The 25,152-nt window shown below is 37.5% G+C and overlaps 1 protein-coding gene across 1 annotated transcript in view; it reads right to left on the bottom strand.

Moving 5' to 3' along the window:
- Positions 1-25,152, bottom strand: part of LOC120523410 (gamma-aminobutyric acid receptor subunit gamma-3) — a 1,280,683-nt gene that overhangs the window by 197,603 nt on the left and 1,057,928 nt on the right. Inside the window, exon 6 of the mRNA XM_039744699.1 lies at positions 1,292-1,429. Within this exon, the coding sequence (XP_039600633.1) occupies positions 1,292-1,429 (138 nt within the window). The remainder of the gene's footprint in view (positions 1-1,291; positions 1,430-25,152) is intronic.

Genomic DNA, 25,152 nt, shown 5'->3' with positions numbered 1-25,152 from the left:
TTTAGCGGAACAGGCATCACGTGTGGTAATTCAAAATAGTTTTTAGAGCTGACACCTGAAACATTTTGCGTTCTGCTCAAATAAAAAACTGCTGCTTGTCAGATTAGTCTATGCAGAGAACACACAAAAGGCAGATGATGCTCAGGAGAGTTGCCACATACAGTATGTATACAAGCAAGACTGAGGCAGCCATCCAGACTGGACACTGACGATCTTTAGAGGCGATCAGGCACAAAACATTTGTCATCATCTGGCTATGGTAAAAAGCATTGCATTCAAACAGAACAGTTGACTCCAAGTTGGGAATGAACAAGAACCCGCCTGCCATTGCCCCACTGCACAGAGATCAATAATACGGCAGTTAGAAAAAAAAAATAGACAATCCAAATTGCTACTAATCTGTGAGACTGATAGTCAAGATAACATGACAGGCTCATCTAGACAGAAAACAATGAGTTGCCATTTGACGTGGAATAGCCAGCTTCATAGGAATAAAAATATAATAAAAAGCCCTAGACGACTAATTTTTTTTCTGCAGTTTATGTTCAGTTCATTGTGCAACTTCTTAATCAAAAACAAAAAAGGCTTTCTTTTTAAACAAAACAAATGATGCTAAAACTCCAATTGTCTTTTTTCATTGATTTTTGTTTTTTCAAAGCAAAACACTTTGTCTTCTTTCATTAATATTTTCCTTTTTTTTAAAATCACAGGTGTTTCTGTTGCTTGAAACTTAAGTTTACTTTTCTTAATTTTGATAAGCCTAAAGGAGAAAAACAATATTTTTATTTTAAGTATGGACGAGATCATAAGAAAGAAAGTTTATATAAGATGATAAATCTTCAAGGGATTAGCATAAGAAAAAAAATAAAGTTACACCATCAAAAACAAAATGAAAGCAAATTTTAAAATAGTTTCCCAGACACTTCTTATTGTCTCTGCCTTGTTTATTACATCAGGTTTTTCTTCAGTTTTCCTCACACCTAACAAAGATGTGAAGGTGTACTGATATGGAACTCTTAATTTGGCCCAGTACGGCTCTTTGCATATGTTTGTAAGTATGGCTGGTCAAGCTTACATACTGTAATCATACTGTGATCAGTACCATCATATGTGTTTATATTTTATAAAACTGTTTTTTATAAGTTTTGTGTAACTGGCTCCACCATTACCAGCCTTTTTTTTTGGTAATACATATATTTTTATTAAAACACTTTTCATGGTTGTAATAATTACTCAATACATTAATTCAGACACTTCATTATTTGTCATTGTATTAGTGATTATTTTTTACCTGCAGATGTTTTTACTACTTCTGTGGTGTTCCTGAGTCCCATGAAATCAAACTGGTAAAGTCTCCAAGACTTTTGGTCTGCTGCTTCTACAGAGTTTTTTCTCCATTGGTAAACCATTTCATCTCTGGGATATCCATCTGCAGTTAAAGAGAAAATGTGAAACCTATATCATTTTAATGTATTATTACTGTTCTGTTGAAATGGGTTTGCATGGAAGATGTTTGTTTTTTAAAACCAAACAGACTATTTCCTTTGGGCACAAATTAGCAATGAAACAGTAGTATACAGTACTTATTATTATTTTTCAAGTTATATAGTGACTCAATCAGAAATCGTGTTTATTTTACTAATGAAGTGTATACATAAAACAGATCATAAATAAGGACCAGTCTGAAACAATAACCTTCAAATACCATAAGAAACATTATGCTACCAGAAGACACACAAGATAGTTATTGGTCGTAATAAAAATAAGGTAGTTACAAAGAATTATGAAGAAGGAAGGGTCAACAATACAATACACCATATATTATCAAGGTGATTCCTAAAAATATACTTCATGGTATTAATACATTCATAAACAAATTACGTCATTTAAATAGCACAGAAAAAGCAGATATTGTATACACATCTGATCCAGAAATGTGCTTTTATTATTTTTGTACACTGATGCAGAATTTTGCAAATTGAACTCAAAGAAAAACAGTCCATTAGCAGAGAAAAAGTCCTAGAAGGTGAATGAAGATGTCATTAAATGTTGCATGAGGAAATATAAAGCTACATACATATTGTAACAATACAAAACATATTAAAGACTCTAAATACACCCCGTTTTTCATGGAATTAAAGCCTTAAATATAGAATGCTATCACTTCTAATAGTGGGTGAATCCAGACTAGTCCTATGAAATGGCATTCTGCTTCAAGCATACTTTGTAAAATATTTCTTAGGAAGACTCTGCTAATCAGTGATAGACTGAAGTGGGATTTTTGTGGTTCAGGTGGTTGGTGGTTTTGTTTCTACGTGGTGCTTGGTGCTCCTTTCATGAATGACTAGAGCACTTTGTATGTTAAACTCATCCTGTTCCATCACACAGTACATAAAAATCTGAATTTCAGAGACATAAATGTTTCAATCTTTAATTTAAAACTTATGTTGAACAGAATGGTCTCTCCGCCATCTTTTTATATACAGTATAACAGATTATAATTCTCTTGTAACCCTGAGAAATATTTCCAAGTCAGTTTACTTTGATATTATACTTTTTACTCCTTTATATTACTGGCTGTGCATGCCTAGTGAAAAAAGGTTATACAATAAATTATATGATATAATTAATAAATGTAATAAAATATTTTTATTAAATTAATAATTTGTTGATTAATTGACAAACATGGATACTTAGTGCGTGGCATGGTGGTGCAGTGGGTAGTGCTGCTGTCTCGCAGTTAGGAGACCCAAGTTCGCTTCCCAGGTCCTCCCTGAGTGGAGTTTGCATGTTCTCCCCATGTCAGTGTGGGTTTCCTCCGGGTGCTCCGGTTTCCTCCCACAGTCCAAAGACATGCAGGTTAGGTGCATTGGTTATTCTAAATTTTCCCTAGTGTGTGTGTGTGCGCGCCCTGTGGTGGGCTGGCGCCCTGCCCGGGGTTTGTTTCCTGCCTTGCGCCCTGTGTTGGCTGGGTTTGGCTCCAACAGACCCCCGTGACCCTGTAGTTAGGATATAGCGGGTTGGATAATGGATGGATGGATATTGAGTAAAATTTAATTCATTACAAATTTAAGTGCAAATATTAAAAACATTATTTTATCAAACAATATTATTGTGCACTATGTATGAATACTTCTATAGCAGACTAATCAACATGTATCTATTAGATAAATGACACCAGAATCTACTGGTACCAAATCCCCTACCCTATCGCAACCCTACCCACTTCCCTGTCTACTTGTGATTCTATAGGACCTCTTTATATACTATGTTTCTTGTATTACTTTCCTCACCAGCCATCATCACCTTCACATCTTCTCTTCTTTTGATTCTTGACAGAACCAAATAAAGCTGGCCATGTGCAAACATTAGCTGTGTGAGATATATGCCCACCTATTCTTAGGTCTGTCCTGGTCTTGTCTCAGTGTCTTCACATGCCTCAACCTCTCTTGCTTTGGAGGTACCATCAGTGTTCCTCCTATGCCTCTCCTTGGTATAATTGCATGCCTCAATTTCTCTTGCCTTATGTGTACTCTCAGCATTCCTCATTTACCGTTCTTCACAATCCTTGTTTGTCTCATCCAGTCTTGTTCGGAACTTCCTGTCTCGATCACATTTCCATAAAACCAGCTTCCTAGGCTCTGTCATTTCCAGGTTCCTTCTTATCCTCCTGACCACTTTTTGACTATCACCAATTGTTACCCGCTGTGAAAACATTGCTCATATTCTTGTGAATATTTTTCATCTTTAATGGTGACTTGGGTTCAGCCTCTTTTTTTTAATTTTTTTTTTTATTTTATTTATTAATTTTATTACAATCAATACATAGCAATCAAGTTTTTACAAAAAAAAGAATTATGTTAAGAACAGCCTCTTTAATATTTAGGGACTGAACTTTGCTTGCTAATTTATTTGCTTTGTTGTTATTGAAATGCTCCATTTTTAACTCTTTTTGTAAAAATAACAAAATTAAATAAATAAAAATGGTCACAGTCAAGAAAGAATTGAACTTTCCACAACTAAAGTATAGTGCCATCACCTCTACCACTGAGCCACCAAAACCAACAAAACCAAACTGACCAATCTGATTACCCACAGGGACTGCACATTCAGAAAAATACAAACATACAGACAGATGTACAGACAGATAGACAGTAGTATTTACAGTATTATATAAGATAATAGAACCCCCCCCACACACTATATTTAGCATTTTCCTGCATTTAAGCTGTTTTTCAACGATGTTCTTAAACAGAAAAACAGGCTGTTGTCTGAACAAGCATGAGTCTTTTAAGGCTACTTGTATACTACAAATAAAAGTGATTCTGCTCTGATTTTTCCTTGTGAGTTATCTAAATGTGATATGAATGTATGTAGCTATCCATTCTGAATATGTTAATCATATGCAACATGAATAAAAGTAATGCAACCTAAAAGACATATGCTGGATGCTGTACTACTTCACATTTTATATCTGTGAACTTGTTAGTTCATAATAGCAAGAAAGGAAAACCAGAAAACAAAAAATCGTAACTGAGCAGCTATCACTGCCATATCTGTACAAAGAAACATGTGGACATGTTCAAACTGGATCTCAACTAGAAAACACAACAATAACTGCTGTGAAACTATTAAAAAAACCAAAAAATAAATTAAATACAGAGCTATAATAATGGGACCATGACAAACCAACTTCCTTCATTTAACACATTCCCAGCATTAACATTTATTTTAGTCAGTGCATAGAAAAAAAGATAAATGGGCTTCTACCATATATATGTGTAAAAGTACAGCATTATGAAATTTGAATCAATAATAAATATATAGGGTAGTTGTTAGTTATGAGAAATGTTGATTGATATTTTATTCTATGTAAATATTTCAATATTGAAGTAAACTTAAACCAAAATTATAACTTCTAATTACAGCATAAACAATCTGTTTTGTCCAATTACATTTAAATATGTAACTCTCCTGAACTCTCCTTATCCTTTCAAGTAACAGCAATAACGCGCTGCCTATCACCCTTAGCTTTTGGGGATGTTCAGGTGATTCTCATTGTCACTGAATGTTCCTTTTACTCAGACTTGCACAAAGATGTAATTGATATTTTCACATATATATTTAAATGATTATACCAGCATTGAGAATGGCATGCCTCCATGCCATGGGATTGATTGCTTCCATTTTATTCTGATTTAAAACAGTACAGACAAACACATATCTACCATATTTTCATTATTTGATTACAATGCTTCTTCTTCAGTAATGGTGATTTTTCTTGTCATAGCTCTTAATACTAGGTATGTGTCTTTAAATTAATGTAACTTCTTTAAGAATTATTTATTTCTGGAGCTTTCCTCTTATTTTTCAGTCTTACATTGTGGGAAAAGGCAGCAGATTTGTATATATTCTTTGTGTTAAATGGGTAGCCACCACCCCAGGTAGAAAGTGGTTTATCTTTATATGCAGGCCTAGAAAAGAGTACAACTGTGCACTGGTTTATTTCTATTTATTCTGTTATTTTACTACCCTCTGTGTTCACCGCTGACTGTTTTTATTTCTCTGATAAAATGTTTATTTTGATATTTTTTTCCCCTTGGCGCTATTCTGTGTACTTGTACTTAACAGTACAAGAATGCATCTTATCATCCACACTGTGCTTACTGCTAAAGCCAAAAGTAATACACAAATTAGTTTTATAAAATTGTATGTGATGTAGTGCTGATGTAGGTGCATTACATGGTGACCATGCTAAATGTAACTCAATATCTCCTAAAATCAAATAAGGTTTACTGTACTGTAATGTTATGGGGACATTGTTGGCTTTCTGTAAAAATCAATTAATGTGGGGCAGGATGGTGATGCAATGGATAGCACAGGTACCTTATTGAACAATGTCACTTGTTTAAAACCTGAACCCAGAAATCTACTTATGTCTGTTTTTTTTTCTCTGAGTACTCCAGTTTTACTCCCCTATCCACAAACATGTGCTAGTTATATAAGGTAATAAATGGCCTGTAACTGTTTGAACCTTTGAAAATATATTTTGATTATGTTTAATGTTACTGTAACATTATGATTTTATCATTATGTGTTGATAAACTCTTCTTGGCAACCATGCTTATTGCTTGTCAAATATGTAGATGACTATGCAGCATACTTAAAAAATTGGTAGCACATGTCTGTACAAAATGACACATGTTTATGTTTTGAACAGTTTAGTATACGTGCTGTAAACTAGTGGCTGTTCATGTGATATGCGGTAATCAAGTGCATGCCAACAGCAATCTTAGTCACATTTATTCTATTGTAAAAACAGATACAATGAAATATCACATCATTCTTCACTATGTCAGATTGCATATTTACCATATAATCTTCTCACACAATTGCGTGTCATAGGGCATCTGATCTCCTGATGTCATTAACACTAGAATTACCAGAGCCAATGAAAAAACTTGTAAATCTGGCCCACCTTAAATCCCTTTGCACCTCTCCATCAGCCTCTTTTGTCTTCTAAATGTGTCAATAAGCCCAAGCAGCAAGCAGCCTACTATACTACCCCCTCCACCGCCTAAGACCGGACAAGAAGTTCTCCCAGTTCCTGCCTTGATTGATTATCTGGGACTGAGCTACCCAGAATTGTAAGGAGAAATAATTTGATGTGTGTTTTGTGTCTACAACAATCTATGTAAACACATCGTTAAAACAGAAACGTTTTTCATGTTTTAGTAATAAATAACAAAATGTAGACATGAACTGTATAATGTGTGAAGGCTGATGGCCAAATATCAAATAAACACTTTAACAAAAGGTACAAGTACAATATTACAGCTTCTGTGTGCGTAAGATGCACTGAATTATAATCCAGATGTCTGGAGTTCGAAACCAGCACCCAGGCAAATTTACCGTTTTGAATAGTGAGCTGCTCTTACTGTTAACATTATACAATAAAAACATATATTTGATTTGTGTCTGTAACAGGTAGTGTAAATTTATAGTACTTGTAAAAGTTAGTGCTTTTTTTTTTCACTTTTATTCTCTTAGTCACGATCATGATACAACATCCCCACCCCCCACCCCCACAAATGCGGTTACTTTTTATCTAAAACTGGAAATAACTGTAGATGTGGTGTTTTGAGACAATGGAACTGGAAATTTTCTGTTCTGGAGGGATAAAAGCTGACACACAAACGCTGGTGAATCTGCTTTCTTGGTATCTCACCATCACTTACATTTTTTTTTTATTCAGTTTTATTGAGTGTTCCTGCTCACGCTGAATTAGTATGCACCTTATGATCAATGATGTCAAAGCCGCACTTACAAAAAAACAAAGAATAGGTATATATGATATTTGGAATAACTAATTTTATGACCTATATAGTACATTTCGGAAAACATTGTGGCACTGATGCAACATTATTCATATTATTCATACTCATTTGCACGCCTTCTTGCACTTGTAATCAATGGCCGCGTTTTTTTTTCCCCATCTTGCCAGTCTTCACATGTTGCTGCATGGTGGTGTTTCTTTTGTACACCAGGACATACAGAGGAAGGAATAGTACAGAGAGGTCAGGTCTGCGCTATATGCAATCATCAGATTCACAAGGACCGTCCTTCCTACATTTACGGCATGTGTACCTGTTGCAATTTACACACTTTTCTCTGTGCTGTGGTTACTATTACACTGAAGGGGCTAGGGAAGTAGCAGTCTTGGAACAGAAGCTCGTCGATGTTGCATCCTCTCTATTGGTTTATCCATCGCCCTTTCTAGTAAGAAGCGATGACAAAGATCCTCTGCAAGGTGAGCCATGAACACTGTTCTTTTCTCAGTGGCCCCCATGCATGCCTTGCACAGCACATGTGCGTTCATCCCCGTCAGGTGAACCTTGTTATAGCACAAACAACCGGCCACCTGCGTGCTTCCAATCGCACTGAATAAGCTTCTGGTGCACAATGTCAACGCAGCACCAGGCAAAAAAGAAACACAAATATATGTGGCATTTAGAAGAAATCATTTTATGACCTGAATAGTACCAATCAGAAAACATTGCCGCACTAATGGAATATTATTTGAAAACTAACAGCGTCAGCTGTAAATGTATGGTATTTCTAAAAGTTTTTTTCAGTTTTATTCTCTCAGTTACCTTCTGATCTGACTCTAACTAACAGCTCCAGTATAAATTCACACCCGATCTGACACAGACCATCAAAATGAAGCCTGGCCACTCTTCAGAACCTTATCATGTTACCTGAAAACAGATGTAATTTTTGTTCTATTTTCTGACATTGTGCACCTGTCATTTTGTTTGAACTTATTGTTTCACTGAAAGGATTAACCGGTTGGCAATCCAGCATTTCATTTGTCTTGTGTATTCCTGTCAGTCAATGACAATAGTCTGCAATATTATCTATCTTGCATTGATCATAATACAACAATTGGTTGAAAAACTGTCAGTTACTAATAAGAAGTCTTAGGAGTAAAACCACTGTCACAATAGAGCACACTAGAAAAGAAATATATTTTACTTGGTGCTGGATCACTATTTAATTTTTAGCTATTGCAGAGGTGGTGTTACTTTCTATCTAAATGCACTCAAAATTATTTTACTGCCCAGGACAAAACAATGTAAACAATGAAGGTAAAGTAAAACATTATTCAAAAATACTTTGGTTAAGTGCATCCAAATCATGATTAATATGAGATAAAATATTCAAATTGCTAGTGGTGTAATTTTTCTGAAAAATAAGTAAATAAAAACAATCAGTAAAAAACACTAGACAGACACTACATGCTAATATATTAAAGTTCAAAATCCAGAGTGATAGTTCATTAAAGTTATTTCCCAAACATGTGTTTGTCTGCTATAGAACCAAATGTCAAAAAAAAATCGACACAAAATAAAACAAGTACCCCTAAACCGTAGTTTTATATTAAACAAAACCTGTACTTTATATATACCTTTTCAGTCACACAATGCATTTTATTTCATGTATTTAGAGTTTATTCTGCAACACAGTTATGGTTCAAGCACCAAGACAGAACCACAATGTTTCCATGAACCATATACCCATTTCCATTGCCTTGTATCACCTCCATGAAAATTCTAGCTTTGGAATCTTTACTACGCACAACCAGAATTTTGTATTTGGATAGATTAAAAGATTTAAACTATTTTTAGTTTCTCCCATTACAGTTTTTCCAAGATTTTCAAAAGATAGCTAAGACCAGATGTATGTAGTTTTTACCAATGTTAGCTTCTATGCATATTTATACCCATTTTCATCCAATAAAAATATTCTTTCTAGGATTTCTCTGTTTCTAGTCTCCTTTTTTATTTTTATGCTACACTGTTGGTTGGACTATGCTGTACATGAAGTCACATTATTATTGTAAATCTGCAGGCATAATTTGGCATCCTCCATCACTTAATGTTGTTATTGCAGATCACATCAAGTGTACACAAAGAAAATGACTTACAGATGTCACCATGTTAAATGCACTGTCATCACTAATTGCCGGGTTAGTACAGATAAGAGGTGCTTCAGTGACATTGAAATTTACCATTATATAGAGTACACATTATTTAATATTTTCCAAAAAAGCCTTGTTATGATTATTAAAAATACATTTTCAGCTAAAAATGCTTAAATATTTGGTTTTCTGCTGAATTAGATAGGATACAGTTTTACATGCTCATTCTAAGCTTAAGTCTCTTTGCTTTCTTTAAATGACCGCTAAATGCAATTAGGATAAATAGCACTAGTAGTTAAATATTTAGGAATTAGTGTTTTATTTTTGTTATTTAATTATTGTTTTGTAGCTAATATTTTATTTTTATTGTTAGTCCCATGATTAGGCACTTGTTTGTTTTCTTAATGCTAGCAAGGTTGTTGATACAGTATATGTTAGAGTTCTCGGCACTAAGAAAGTAATAACTAGACAATACTATGGTTATAACAATGCAGGCCCTGAACAAAAAAGTCACACGAATAAGTGTTACTCCAAGAATACAACTTTAATACTAAGTCAGGAAAAGCCCAGGTCATGGGAGTACCAAAGGCTTCATGAAGATAAAAACTCAGCAAGGGTGGTAAATAGTATGCACAACTGTTTAATGTAGAGCTGTCTACACGGTGCAAAAGGCAGCTGCTATCCCTAATGGTGAATGGACAAATTGGAAATATATATATATATACTGTCAGGGATGCCAGGGGAAACGACCCGGCCAGGACGCTGTGAGGGACCGGATGTGGGTATGCGCCCACCCTGGATCACGTGGGGGCCGCCTTCCTGGTTGCTTTGGGGGCCACGGGTTGAGGGCATGGAAGCCCTACCCTGTAGGAGCCCGTGGTCACCGCCAGGAGGCACCCCAATGCCTTGCGGACCTGTTACCTCAGCACTTCTGCCACACCAGGAAGTGCTGGGGGGAAGAATTAAAAGGGCGCCCGGAGAGCTGCCGGGAGAACAGCCGGCACTTCCGCCACGCTGGGGCGTGGCCAACGGGGGAGTGTCAGGAACCACCTGGAGCTCATCCGGGAGCATATAAAAGGGGCCATCTCCCTTCATTCAAGGCTGGAGTCGGGTGGAAGCAGGACGAGGCAGAAGAGGTGTGGAGGCGGCCCGAGAAGAAGGCATTTGTGGCCAGGACTGTGATTATTGGGGTTTGTGCACCTTATTGAACTGGGTCTGAGTGACCAAATCATTGTAAATAGTTGTAAATAAACGTGTGGTGGTTTGATAAACAACATGTCCGCCTGTCTGTGTCCGGGTTGGCGCCACAATATATATATATATATATATATATATATATATATATATATATATAGGTGGGACTGATCATCTACTCAAATAATCAGGAACTGAGCGGTACAAATTCTGTCAGTTGCACAGAAAAACAGATCTAACTAATCACTGCAGCTGCCTAAGATGTCTCCTCAGGAAACAAAACAGAATGAGGAAGCTGCTCCAACTGTTATAACTGCTGATGGCATACCGCGAACAAATAACTAAGTCGAGGGTTGGCATAATGCATCGTATATAAAGCGGAATTACCAGCAGTCAGGCAGCCAGCAAATTTAAATACGCTCAACTATCAAGACGTCTTGCTGCAATTCTTCCTACATATGCAGGGCGTGATCTTAAGGACTATCTGCGTGCCGTGCTGATGGCATGCGCGTCTCATAATATTGACTTCTAAAATAAACATTATTATATTTGCTTTAAATTAGCAATTCACATTTAATGAAACTTTCGCGATTTTGTTGGCGCAATTTTGTCTGCGCGACTTTGACGCATGTTTTAATCGGCGCTATTTTGTCGGCGCTCATATGTCTATCATGCAAATGTCGGGTCACAGTTTTATACTGCTATTTAGACTCTATTTTGAAGCAGGCAACACATGGAGAAGCAGGTGGCAGACATCCATTTCCATCTGCTATTTATTCGCCCTTGTAAAGGCATAATCTGTAGGTATTTTGTTTCTTTATTAGTATATACATTGTTTTGAGTTTTAGTTGTTCCTTTTACTATTTTGCAAATGTTTAGTGTGTACATGGGCGGCACAGTGGCGCAGTGGGTAGCGCTGCTGCCTCGCAGTTAGGGAACCTGGGTTCGCTTCTCTGGTCCTCCCTGCGTGGAGTTTGCATGTTCTCCCTGTGTCTGTGTGGGTTTCCTCCGGGTGCTCCGGTTTCCTCCCACAGTCCAAAGACATGCAGGTTAGGTGCATTGGCGATTCTAAAATTGTCCCGAGTGTGTGCTTTGTGTGTGCGTGCCCTGAGGTGGGCTGGTGCCCTACTCGGGGTTTGTTTCCTGGCTTGCGCACTGGGATTGGCTCCAGCAGACCCCCATGACCCTGTAGTTAGGATATAGCGGGTTTGATAATGGTTGGAAGGATAGTGTGTACGTAAATATATACAGCATGTATATGATTGTACAAGCTTATTATTATGAATTTAAATATGAAGCAGCAGGATGTTTTTGCACTAAAGAATCTGTTTTGTAATATTTATGTCGTTTCATAAGGAAATAATAAATCAGTAGTTTGTATTCAATTTGAAGGCATTTTTAAAGAAAAATGTATATTAAGATAACAAATTCTGATAGGTATTGCTTTTTACTTTACAGTTTCACACCACTTTCATTAAATGCCTGAATATCATCAATGCCTTGGGTGTTTGTTGAAGGAGTGTTTAGCTCACTGTATAACTATGTACGCAAATGCGTGGTGAGGGCAGAAGACATATGCTCAGGCAAGACATTAACAAACAAATAGAAGCTGGTAAATGGAAAAGGTCTGCTGAAAACCAGAAGCCCAGCCATCAGGGCTCAAGTTTATGACAACAAATGCAGAACTGTTGCTGTTTCCCTAGATGAGGAACTGAACTGAAGCAAAATATCCGCCAGAAAGCTCTTTAGTTGGTAAAAAAAAAAAATGGACAGGAATTGTCAGTTAGGAAAGAAAAACAGCTGCAGTCCACTGGATTCAATTCTTCAGGAACTTGGTGGACACCACGTCAATGACAGAATGCAATCCTGTTAAAAGGCAGAAAAGCACAAGCAGGCTATAGCTGCCACATAAAGGGATAAGCCCAAGAGAACTAGACCAGTAAGTCATCTCTATGGGAGATGGAGGAAAACAGGAACAAAAGCTGATGCTCATTAAGGCAGCCAACTGGACAGAAGTCAACAATAAACAACAAAAAAATAAAAGCTCTAAACTCAGTCTGAACCCCCGATCCAGTATTCCAATTCTCATGATGAAAGAAACGAAACAAAAGGCTTTCCGCCTCATTCTAAGAAAAACAAAATTAAGCTGCAGCAACAGTACTGAGCTTTCACTCTGGCTTCTGTAACATGGTGCCCTTGATGTCATATATAATGTAAATTTTGTTTCTAAGTAAAGTTCATGATACACTTAAAACCTTTTTCATGGTTTAACATAGGTACAGAAGCACCAATTTTTTTCCTGCTGTTTTTTAATAACAGAAACATAGGTAATCTTTTGAAAACTGGCTTTAATCTTTTCTTGAATGTTAATTAGAGATTACATATTTCAGAAATTTGGTTTAACCTATACATAATGAAAATATTTCGAGTATTAAACAAATCTGATCAGTCGCTGCAATTCTGGAATAAGGAATGTATTAAGTTAGAACTGAACTAACAGGAGAAAAAATGAGAATTAAAATATGTTTATTTAAGTATTGTACAGAAATTAAGTTTAACATACATGGGAAGTATTATACATGATGCAACATATTGCATGAAGTATTCATTCTTATCAGTGGTACATTTTGTTTGTTTCTTACTGATTTTTTACTGTTTGCTAGCAGTCTGTAAAGTTGCTGATGATACCCTTAAATAAATGTTCATATATTTCTGCCAAGCTTTTTATATAATAGAGCCTGCAATGATGGTGTCCTATTAAAGGCTGTTTTCTGTCCTGTATCTAGTGCTGGTGGGATAGGTTGCAACACTTGCGTCTCTGAATAGGATTAAGCAGGTTTGGTTATGTTATGTGAAGCTATATGTACTCTTATAAAATGGTCCCTGTGTTTTTTACATCTGCTGTTTGTTGTTGCATATTTGGAAATCACCAGCTAATGGCATATAAAAAAAATCCTGTTTCATGAGCATAGTATTTTGAATAGGGCCTTACTATCACTTTTTTGACCATCTAAAACCTGAAACTTGGTTCTGAACTGACTTAAACAGACTTCTATAACTACCATTGCATGGGCTAAATAATACCTTCTGAAACAATTGATGAAAGAGTCACAATTGCATTTGTATTAGAAAAGTGGCTTATTGTTTTCCAGCTACATTAAAACACTACATTAAAAAAAACAGAATTCTCAAGATCCAAGAGGACACTGGGAAAAAGATCTCTCAATTAATATATCAGAAAAGGAGTGGAAAGTATCAATGTAGAGAATTCACTCGAGCTCCATATGCGCAAAGTATACAATTATACAACTCAAAATTTTATATCGAGCACATCTGTCTCGGGGCGGTACGGTGGCACAGTGGTAGCGCTGCTGCCTCGCAGTTAGGAGAACCCGGGTTTGCTTGCCAGGTCCTCCCTGCGTGGAGTTTGCATGTTCTCCCCGGTGCTCCGGTTTCCTCCCACAATCCAAAGACATGCAGGTTAGGTGGATTGGTGATTCTAAATTGGACCTAGTGTGTGTTTGTGTGTGTCCTGTGGTGGGTTGGTACCCTTCCTGGGATTAGTTCCTGCCTTGTGCCCTGTGTTGGCTGGGATTGGCTCCAGCAGACCCCCGTGACCCTGTGTTTGGATTCAGCGGGTTGGATAATGGATGGATGGATGGACATCTGTCTCGACTAAAACTCTCCAAAATGTTTCCAGGGCATGATCCAACCTGCGAACGTTGCAACCAAGTCCCAGCCTCACTGGGTCACATGTTCTGGGCCTGCACCAAACTAACATTATTCTGGACAAACATTTTTAATTACCTTTCAGATAGCCTTGGACTCACAATCCCTCCTAACCCATTAACAGCTGTGTTTGGGGTTCTTCAAGATGGGTTTAAGGAGGAGAAAGACAAACAAATTGTGATTGCATTCACTACACTTTTGGCAGGCAGACTTATTCTGATAAACTGGAAGAACCCAAACTCTCTTCTTTTAAGTCAGTGGGAAACCGATGTGTTATATTATTTGAAATTGGAAAAAATCAAATACTCAGTTAGAGGATCCGTACAGACTTTTTTCAAAACATGGCAGGATCTAATCAGTAATATTTCAAAATAAGTTCATAAAGCATAGAGAATTTATTAATTTAGGTATGTTTATAGGTCTTAAATTTCACGCCGTTCGGCTTGCTCTCTCTCTCAGGGGTGGGGATTGATTTGTTCTTAACTCAATTTTTCTTTTTGTAAAAACTTGATTGATTTTTATGGATTGTAATAAAATTAATAAAAAGGAAAAAAAAATAAAAAGAAACAATTTAAATTAAATATATGATTTTACAAAAATGTTAGAGCACTATTAATATAGGATGTTAAAAAATAAATACTGGCTAGAGTGCAGCTGAAAATCTTTTTTGTTTCAGTTTCAGGGGTGAAAATAGTAAAATTCACATTTTATATCAGGTTTCTTTATCTTGAAAATAGATGGGTCAGAACTTTCTTTTTCTACTTATATGTACACTTTCTGTTCGCTAAAATGATAACAGAGAAAGTGTAAAAAATATTTAAATTTTAATACTCTGCATATTTAAACAGAAAGTTGACACAATGATGTAAATTAAACATATTTCATTCTTGATAGATAGATAGAACTTCATTTGTCCCCAGGGGGAAATTTTGCTTTTTACAGAAGCTCTTTAAATAAATTAGACATATACAGTATAAATGAAAGACTTGTGTGTGTGTATGGTGCAGTCTGCTGTGTTCACACTCAACCACAGCCACAAGATGTACTTTTACATTTTTTCGGTGCTTGCTAAGAAAGACCTGTGTGCAGCAAATGGTGCTATGCAACAGGTAATGAGACAGATGAAGAAACACAACATCGAAAAGAAGCAATCGCCATGGCACAACAACGTGCAAGTGAAACACATCAGCAACGGAGGTCAAGGCTTGAAGTTTTCACTAAAATCATTGTCTATCTGGAGGTGTTTTCTTGAGACAAAGATGAATAGGACTCATATGGCAGCAATACAGCTAAGATATGCATCGCCAGTGTCTTCTTACAAAAGCCAGTGGGGCAGCAAACATAAGGTGGGTCCATGTCCTCTGCACTGGGTAATTCTTAAGAGTTAACTGATGCCTCTCCAAGTTCATGTGTAAAGTAAAACTGCTAGGGTATCTTTGGGTTGTTTCTTGTCCCGAAGACCACACACAGCTAGTGAATACATTAATTATGTCCTCACACATGTCCTTATTTTATATCTCTCCCTTGTGTCTTTGCCTGGAGCAACTGTCTTATCAGCTTGGTTTTCTGTCAGTCAGAAATTGCTATCTACGAGTCAGCTGACAGATGTCTTTAAAATGGGATATTACTCTAACCATGTCTTCACCTTAGATTTAAAATGTTTTATCACGGTGAAATGCAACTTATTGCAGGATATTCCAGTGCCTACAAACTTATCTGCTGTTGACTTGATCAGATATAAGGTGCTTTGTACTATAGTATTGAGCAATTTTGAAATGTGCTATTTTTCTTAATTGGTTTTTCCACTTAAGATTTTGATTTCTAAGCTTTTTTAATATTCTTCTTAGCAGTGGTTAACTTTATTCCAGGTAGTGTTGGATTGGAACTAAAATTTTTACTTTATCAATACCATCTTTCAGATCACAGTACTGTTAACTAAACAGTAGCAAAACTTTGATTGCATCTTGAACTGTAGTCACTTATGCATGAATTGTTCCAACACAGACTTCTCCCATCACAGGGAAACAAAATGTTTCCAAGTAGTGATACACCTTGTGCCAAACAGTATACCTTTACAATATTGTGGGATATGAAATCTAAAATTGGTTCAATCATAGCTGACAGATTGGGGCACAAAATAAAATTGATTCCATGGTTATGCATCAGGTGTCTTAGTTATGTACTGTAAAATATAGTATTTTAGAGAGAAATTCCTAAAATGCCTAATTCCTTTGTGTTTTATTTACTTGATGCTGGTGTGAAACAAAGGTTTTTATTCATGTAAAGACTTCCTTTTAAAAAGTTAAATGTTATGCTCATTACTCTGCATCCATTTGCAACTTCTTTTTTACATAAGTAGAATAAGACATGCGGGTTAGGTGCATTGGCGATTCTAAATTGTCCCTAGTGTGTGCTTGGTGTGTGTGTGTGTGCCCTGTGGTGGGCTGGCGCCCTGCCCGGGGTTTGTTTCCTGCCTTGTGACCTGTGTTGGCTGGGATTGGCTCCAGCAGACCCCCGTGACCCTGTAGTTAGGATATAGCAGGTTGGATAATGGATGGATGGATAGAATAATAGCTGTTCATTTTTGGGTATGTAATTTGGGAGCAGTAATGACAAATACCTCCTAGGGTATAAGAGGTTGAAGGCCAGTTACTCATTTTGGGCTAGCTTAGTTCTGAACTACAGAAAGTAGTTGAGAACTGTCTGCCTATAAGTGAAGGTACATTAAGACAAGCCTGTGAAGGTTCTGGTGTGATTTGCGGTTCAGAATGGAGGCCTAACACCCACTTTCGCCACTTTTTTGCCTTAGTCTGAGTTTAAATATAATACAGTGTGAAAGTAGACGCTGTATAGCACCCGACCCTGCACAGACTCACACAGAGGCACGTGTACAAATAACACAAAAGTTTTATTTTTCTTCTTCAGCTGGAGGGCACGTCTTCCCCGTAAATCCACCAGCCACAACACAGTCCCAAAAGCCCAACTCACAGACCACACTCTTCCTCTGGCACCACCACTCCTTCCAGGCAACCTCATCCTCTTTCTTCCGATTCTGGCCACGAGTGGTGGTTGCTGGTTTCTTTTATGACCCACCCAGAAGTGCTCCAGGCACTTGATCACCTGTTTCCAATTGCACTCCCGGGTGGGGCTGAAGATTAGTTCAGCTGGGCTCCGGGGCCCATGCCGTGCCCCCTGGCGGCCACCCCAGATCCCCACAGGATTGTGGAGAACTCCATCTCCCATGGAACCCTGCAGGAAACTGAGGCACCATCATCAACCAGGGAGGCTGAGGAGCCCATGGCTGTTTCCCCAGAACATCAGCAGAAAGGGCGTCGGCTGCCCGCCACAACAGGTAAAACCAGAATCTGGAAGCACAGGGTATTTCAGTGTTGTAGCAGACAGCAATTGTCTTCATAAATTGTGATAAAAGCACCTCCACCTCCACAGTAATCCAATAATAATAACAATAGTAATTCAAATACAATAAATCCTCCACTCCCAGATGCTTCATCACCCTTCCTTCCAACTCAGCTCAGTTTGCTGGGGTTTCCCATGGTCCTTTTATATCTCTTGACCCGGAAGTGCTCCTATCCCACAGTCCATGTGATTTCCCAGCACTTCCGGGTCAAATGAAAACTCTTTCTTTTCTTCATCCCAGAAGTACGTCATTTCTTCCGTCCTTGTGACTGGGAAGTACTTCCGGGCTATACGGAAAATATAAGTCCCTGAGCCTCCCTGCAGCGTCCCCTGGTGGCCCCCACGGTATCCAGCAGGGCTGTGAAGTAAAACTCCAAGGTCCATGATGCCCTGCTGGAATTCAGGGCACCTCCATGTTTCAGGGAGGGCTCCATCTGGTGGCTTGTGGGTATTGGCCGGGATGAACTGCCGGCCATATATCACACTAGCTTGTCTTTCAACACATTAACTTGAATGATAAGGTTGAACATCTGGGAAGTTACAAAGATGTAAGAAGCACTTGGGATGTTATGGTCATGTAACCAGTGTGAGGAAAATTGGGTACGGATGGGGGCAACCAACTATCATAATGTTAGAGAAAATGTAATTTAAATTGCTAGTTTTCACTTGTACATTGATTTTATAAATTTAAGACATTATAATAAACAACATATGAAAATTATATTAGAAGGCAAATAATTTGAGCACTTATGTCTCCTTGGTACTGCATAGCAGCAATGGTGCATGAAGGCATTACTCAAAAACATGTCACATAAAACACAGGGGAAAAGGTTAGTCATAAAATCTTGAATGAAATTCAGCTAGTAATTCTGAAAGGAATACAGTTACATTAATTCTCAGATACTCCACATGTAAGGGTAAATAAAAAAGGATACACTAAAAATTCTTTACCCTCTATTCACAACAACAGTGAGATTAAACTATTGTCATAATAAAGTATTAAACTGTATATATGAGTATCTGATGGGGTGCTTTTTGGAACATGGAACTCGGAACTTAGCTGGGCCCTTAGTTAGAGGTACACTAAAATAAACTGACCTGTATTGAATTTCCAGATATTCTTGTTTATGGCAGCTTCATCTCAGAATGCTTTTCATTTCCCTCAAAATGTGAATTTTCCTCCCTACTTTGTATAAGTGACTCTGGTTTTTATTTGTACTTCAGCTTTATATACAAGATTAATGTCTGAATGGGTCTAATTTTAGGCTGGAGCTTTGTCTTACATCTTACAACTCTTGGCAAATGCATTGTAAGCACTTTTAAGAGTTTGCCACAATTTTTTTTCTTTTGCTCAAATGATATATAGTACTGGTCAGTGTCTACTCTTGACAAATACATAAAAAATAAAAAAATTGAGTGCATGATCTTGGTCCTTTTTCAAAACACTGTATTTACATTGGCTTGTAGTTATTTTCCTTAAATTTTAATTTACATGTGTTTCTTTATGAGGACTGGACATACATTCAGACTTCATTTTCTTGAGCTATTTTTTTCTCAGGTCTGTTGAGTATATATTACATTTCCATGCAAGTATGATACATTACTACTGTGCCATCCAAAATAAAGAAATGGAATACCAACTATCTGCATTATCAAATACCAATTGTCCCAATGAGTGCTTTTAATGAGACAATATGGTGAAATGTGTCCCATGCAAATACAGATGAAGTTTCTCGAGTCCCAAGATTATGCCTAGGGCCTCCTTCTCTGGTGTGAATGACCTATTTCTGATTTCTTCTTGATCATGATTTGTACAAAATGTGTTTTTCTGTACCATCAGGAAGTACATAAGACACACATGCCACAATCCTGTATTGCAAGAGTTCTTATGTTTAGTCCAGGATGGCCGCAGTGCCTGTTTTAGTTCTGACCCGATTTCTTAATCATATGGCACTTTGTGAAGTGGTTAATGCTTAAGTCACAGTTTTGTGCTTTATTTTAGACAAGTAACAGCACACTGCACGATAACATACAGGGAATACACTTGACTTGAGAATTCATAGTTTTAATACTGTTTCTCTGTAAGCTTAGCAATCGTTTCCTCAGAGGTTGATGAACTTGCTGCTTCCTGAGCAGCTCTTCTTTTCTCTACTATAGCAGCCTGCTTCTTCTCTTTTTTTGTTGGCATAATTTTGCGTTAAAACTGATTAAGTCATTGTTTGTGTTGCAATTACTTAGTACATTTTCTTTTAATTTTCACTTAAGCTGGCACTTAAATCTTCAATCCGCCTCAAGAATGTTTTAAGATATGAAGAGGTAGGGGAAATGACGGTGAAGATGATAGGGAATGAGAATGTTGCCTGTACACATGTGCCACATGGCTGCCCTGCTGGCTGCTACTGAGAGTTGATTCTAAAATAAACTAAAATAAAATTAAAATGAGGAATACTCTTGAAGGTCAATCATCACCCCGAAAGCAGATAGTAGATGTAACGTAGCATAGGTGTATGAAATTTCAGGTCAATAGTTCAAACAGTTTGCGAGCTACAGGTGATTTAAAATCTTGAACAGACAAACAGACATGGTAGCATATTATATAAGAAGATAGTCCACTTGCAGCTTTATTGATCATTCTTGTGCTTTAGAAGTAGTTTATTTAGTGCTATTCATAAGTAGTAAATAGAGGCCAAGCACTAAAACAATTCATGCAATCGCATTTTCAGGGCAAAATTGAATTAATTTTTATTTACCATTAATTCAATTATATATTACAGTTGCTGTCAAAATTGCAGTCCCTGACCTTGCCAACATCCAAAAATATTGTAGTATAAAATATTTTGTTGCTAACATTTTTCATTAACTGATTAGTAGCTGTGTATTATTAGTGATGACATAGTTACTGGTTTTGTAGCAAACTGACAGAATATTATCTTTTGTCCTGCATCACTATACAAAGACAAGGGGCCTCATGTATAAAATGTGCATATGCACAAAAATGTTGTGAATACCCATTTCCACATTCACTTCAAGATGTATAAAAATGAAACTTGGCATAAAGCCACGCACATTTTCACAGCATTCTCAGACCATGAATTCGCAAGTTTCTGCTCAGTTTTGCAAATAGGTGGCACCCAGCATCAAAGTAGCATTACTGTTTCTGTGTGGTGTTCCTTTCTTTTTTAGATTCACATCCCTGATGCGACTTTATCAAATACATCGAAATTAATTGCACATCATTTACAAATTTAAGGTATCATTCTGTAACAATATAATGGTGCACAGAATGGCCAAACTATTCCAAATACCACAGCTACTTTAGCGTTGTTACTCTCAGTGCACCACTGATTATCAGGTTACAGCTTCCAGCCCTGGAGGACATTTATAGCCTTAGGAATGCCACCAGTATCTGCATGATTCCACTCAGCCATGTATACAGTCTATTTGAACTTTCCCCTTCTGGCAAACGCTTCAGAGCCCTTCCTGCATGGACCTCAAGGCTCAGAAACAGCTTTACCCAAGAGCTATAAACACACTCAATCAGCTCATCAAGTACTCCTGGCAGAACTGTTTATACTTAAAATTACAATTACCTTACTGTAAACTTGCACTACAACTGTAAAATTGCACAACATGAGCCACTCTGTGAACCATTTGCACTATCTGCACTATATGTACATGTATATTGGATTTATGCTTTCATATTGTATATTTTAATTGTGGTTTTTATCATATTATTATTATTATTATTATTTATCATTTTATAGGAAAATAAGTTTATGGAGGAGTTGAATATCGAATCTCATTACCATACAATGAAAACAAAGGAATTCAGTTCTGTAGAAGGGCGTATTTAAAGATGATTATGACTGGCTTCTTAGTTGATTTAGATTTCCAAGAGCTATCCTTGTACTAGGATGTATACTTGATATCATTTTTATAATGAAATGCATTAAGGTATACATTCTGTGTGGCGTTCGTTGTCAGCTTGAGAGAAAGCCTATTTTAGAAGGCTTAACAACTGGGTTGGGGAACACTTAAAATGTAAAGTATTTAACGTGCTACTTTAGTTATGATGAAATTGGAGAAATTCAAGTAAATTAAACATCAATTTTAAGATGAAGTTTAAGACATTCTATTTTAATGACAAAAAAAAAAAAAACTACGAGATTAAAGTGGAAATTTCAACATAGACCTTTTTGTCTTTACTGTGTCCCTATTTTGTTTCCTTCCCTGTGGCCCTAATACGCTTCTGTATGACACTTAGACACTAAGGTGGCTGTGCCGTGCCTACTCGTAAATTATATATAAATCATTGTATATCAACCAATATATGTATTTCAACCAATGTATATATCCAGACAAATGTATTCAAAACAATGTATACATCCTAACCAATGTATCTGAACCAATATATATATCTTAACCAATTTATATATTTACGAACCAATCTTTTTTGTCCTTAATGACCCCTCATAATAAATACAGTGGAGTGCAAAAATATTCAATCAATTTGAAAGTCATCATAATTTTCTGCATGAAAAAAGATTTTTGCATATATTTATCCATTCTTTATTTTTAATGTGAACTCTTATGCTGCAACAGTAAAAGTCAAAATAAACCATTTTCTGTAGATAATTTAACTGAAAACTCAAAAGTTAGTATTTGCATAAGTATTTAAATTAACAAAAATGAAGACATTTGACTGTAATTGAACATATACTCGATATTACTTGTCAGTCTTTTATATCTCTGGATATAAAAATCACTATTTGTAAGGACCATAGTCTTTGTTGGACAGTCACTGCAAAAATGAAGACAAAGGAGCATTCTGCTGATGTGAGAAACAAATTCATTGAAATGTACAAGGCAGGTAACTGCTACAAAAAATAGTCAATAGTTTGAATGTCCCATTAAGCACTGTTGGATCAATTATCAGAAAGTGGAAGGTTCATCACAACACCCTGATTCCTAGTAGAAAAGGACATCCCTCAAAACTAAACATTAGAGCAAGATGTCGACTGGTGAGAGAAGCTAATAAAGATCCAACCGTCACTGCAGTGCTCTTTGACTAAAACTGGAGTAAGGGGGCATGGGTCTATAATTTCAAGAGCTCTCCATTAACCATGCCTCTACAGGACGGTAGTAAGAAAGAAGCCACTCCTTATGAAGAGCCACATTAAAGTACATATGGGATTTGTTACAAAACATGAGAAAGACCCAGTTAAGATATTGGAAAAGGTTTCATGGTCAAATGAGACCAAAATAGAACTTTTTGTCCAGACTTCAAAGAGGTATTTGTGGTATAAAACTAACAATCCCCTCACCTCAAGAAATGACATACATATGGTAAAATATGGTGGTGGCAGTGTCATGCTATGGAGATGCTTTTCATGTGCTGGGACTGTGGATCTTGTCAGAGTTGAAGGAATAATAGATGTACACAAATATTGGACAATAATGCAAGAGAACTTATTCCACTCTGCTGTGAACCTGTGAAAAAGATTCATCTTTCAGCATGACAATGAGTCTAAGCATATGGCCAAGGCAACACTTGAACGGCTCATAAACAGAAAGGTGAGTGTTTTGAAATGGCCAAGTCAAAGCCCTAATCATAACCCTAATCATATTGAGAATATGTGGTACTATTTTAAAATTGCCCTGACTCTGGCTGGCCAAAAGAAAGGCAGAGGGTTTCTTTTATTTTATACCTGGTAGCACTTACAGTGTTCCAAAGCTGTAGCTTGGAATCACTTCTAGGTAAGGTGAGAGCCCAACAAAGTAGAGTTCCCCAGTCATCGTAACACCCCCTGGTGGCAAAAAAGGAACCCAGCAAGGCTGAGTTGATGAACTCCAACTCCCATGGTGCCCTGTGGAAAACTGTGGTGCTGCCCCAACCCTGGGGGGCTGCCATCTAAAAGTCCTGGGGAGACAATGCCCCATACATGCTGTCTCCCCCTCTCCTTCTAAGGTGAAGAAGTCCTGGCTGTTCCTCACAATGTGTGTATATATATATTGGTACCTTGAACCCTCAGGTACCACTCCAGACACCGGATAAAAGTCCAAGACTTCTTTATTGTCTGACAAAACGTGCACAAAGCACTCCCCACACTATTCATTTACTAAATAAACACAATAATACTCTCCTCCTCGCCCAGACACTTCGCCCCTCTACCTCCCAGCTCAGCTCAGTGTCTGGACTGGCCCGTAGTCCTTTTATAGCCCCTGACCCGGAGGTGTTCCTGCCCAATTAGTCCACAGTTCCTTATTACTTCCGGGTCAGGGTAAGCAGTCCGAGCACGTCGTTCCTTCCTGTCACGTGACCGTGACGTACTCCCGGGTTATAGGGCACACAAGAGCCGACGAGCCCCCCTACAGCGACTCCTAGTGGCCCCTAAGGTATCCAGCAGGGCTGTGTAAAAACACTACATAGTCTATGAGGCCCTGCTGGAACTCGGGGCACGATCCTGCTGTCGGGAGAGCTCCTCCTGGCGGCCTGGGGGTGAGGGCCGGAACACAAAACCGTCAGTCCTCCACAATATATATATATATATATATATATATATACTAGCAGGAGTACCCCGCGTTGCCCGGGAATCTATAACTGGTGCATTTCCGAAATGAGAAACAGAATATAGAAATAGAACAGTTTTTTGATTCATATTTTATTGTAATAGGTAATATAAGTACTCATTGCAGAGCCTTTGGATACACTATATATTTTGTTTTCCCTTGTGGTGAGAAAATGAACAAATTCTGATGATTGCCCACTCTACAACATGCTAAATAGAGTTGTCCATGTAAAAAGCATGGATTTTCGAAACTGATACCTGCAACTTGTAGTGATTGCACTTGAGTTTTATTAAGTGACATAGCAAAAGCCAAACGAACAGGAAATTGGAGCAGTTTAAAATCAAAGGGTAAATCATTCGGAATCAGCAGTATTCTTGGTATGAAAACATCTTTATATGTCTGCGTTGAACCGTGATGCCATGTAACGGATGTTTGCCATGGTAAGTACAGAGAGAAGTGACATACAATCGGCGCTGCGTTTGGGGAAAGTGGTGGGGGAAGGATGCTGTCTTTTTAAGGCGAGTCTCTGTTCAAACATGCTTTTATATAATGGATGTTGGCGAATGAAATACAGCACTATCAGTGCGTGTGGGAGTGTGACGTGCTGAAAAGCGGGTGTGTCAGCCGGTCACACGCACTGGGTCATTCAGGTTTTACATCTGTGCAGCAGTTCCTCTTCACCCGATCAACGTAGTCAGCCTTCTCATACTTGGACACTTCCGCCATCTCTTGGCAATTTAAAGAAACATGGGTAAAGAGCA

This window comes from Polypterus senegalus, chromosome 2 (genome assembly GCF_016835505.1).
Source record: "Polypterus senegalus isolate Bchr_013 chromosome 2, ASM1683550v1, whole genome shotgun sequence".
NCBI lineage: Eukaryota > Metazoa > Chordata > Cladistia > Polypteriformes > Polypteridae > Polypterus > Polypterus senegalus.
Note: the sequence above shows the minus strand (reverse complement) of the source record. Positions and strands in the feature narration are given on the sequence as shown.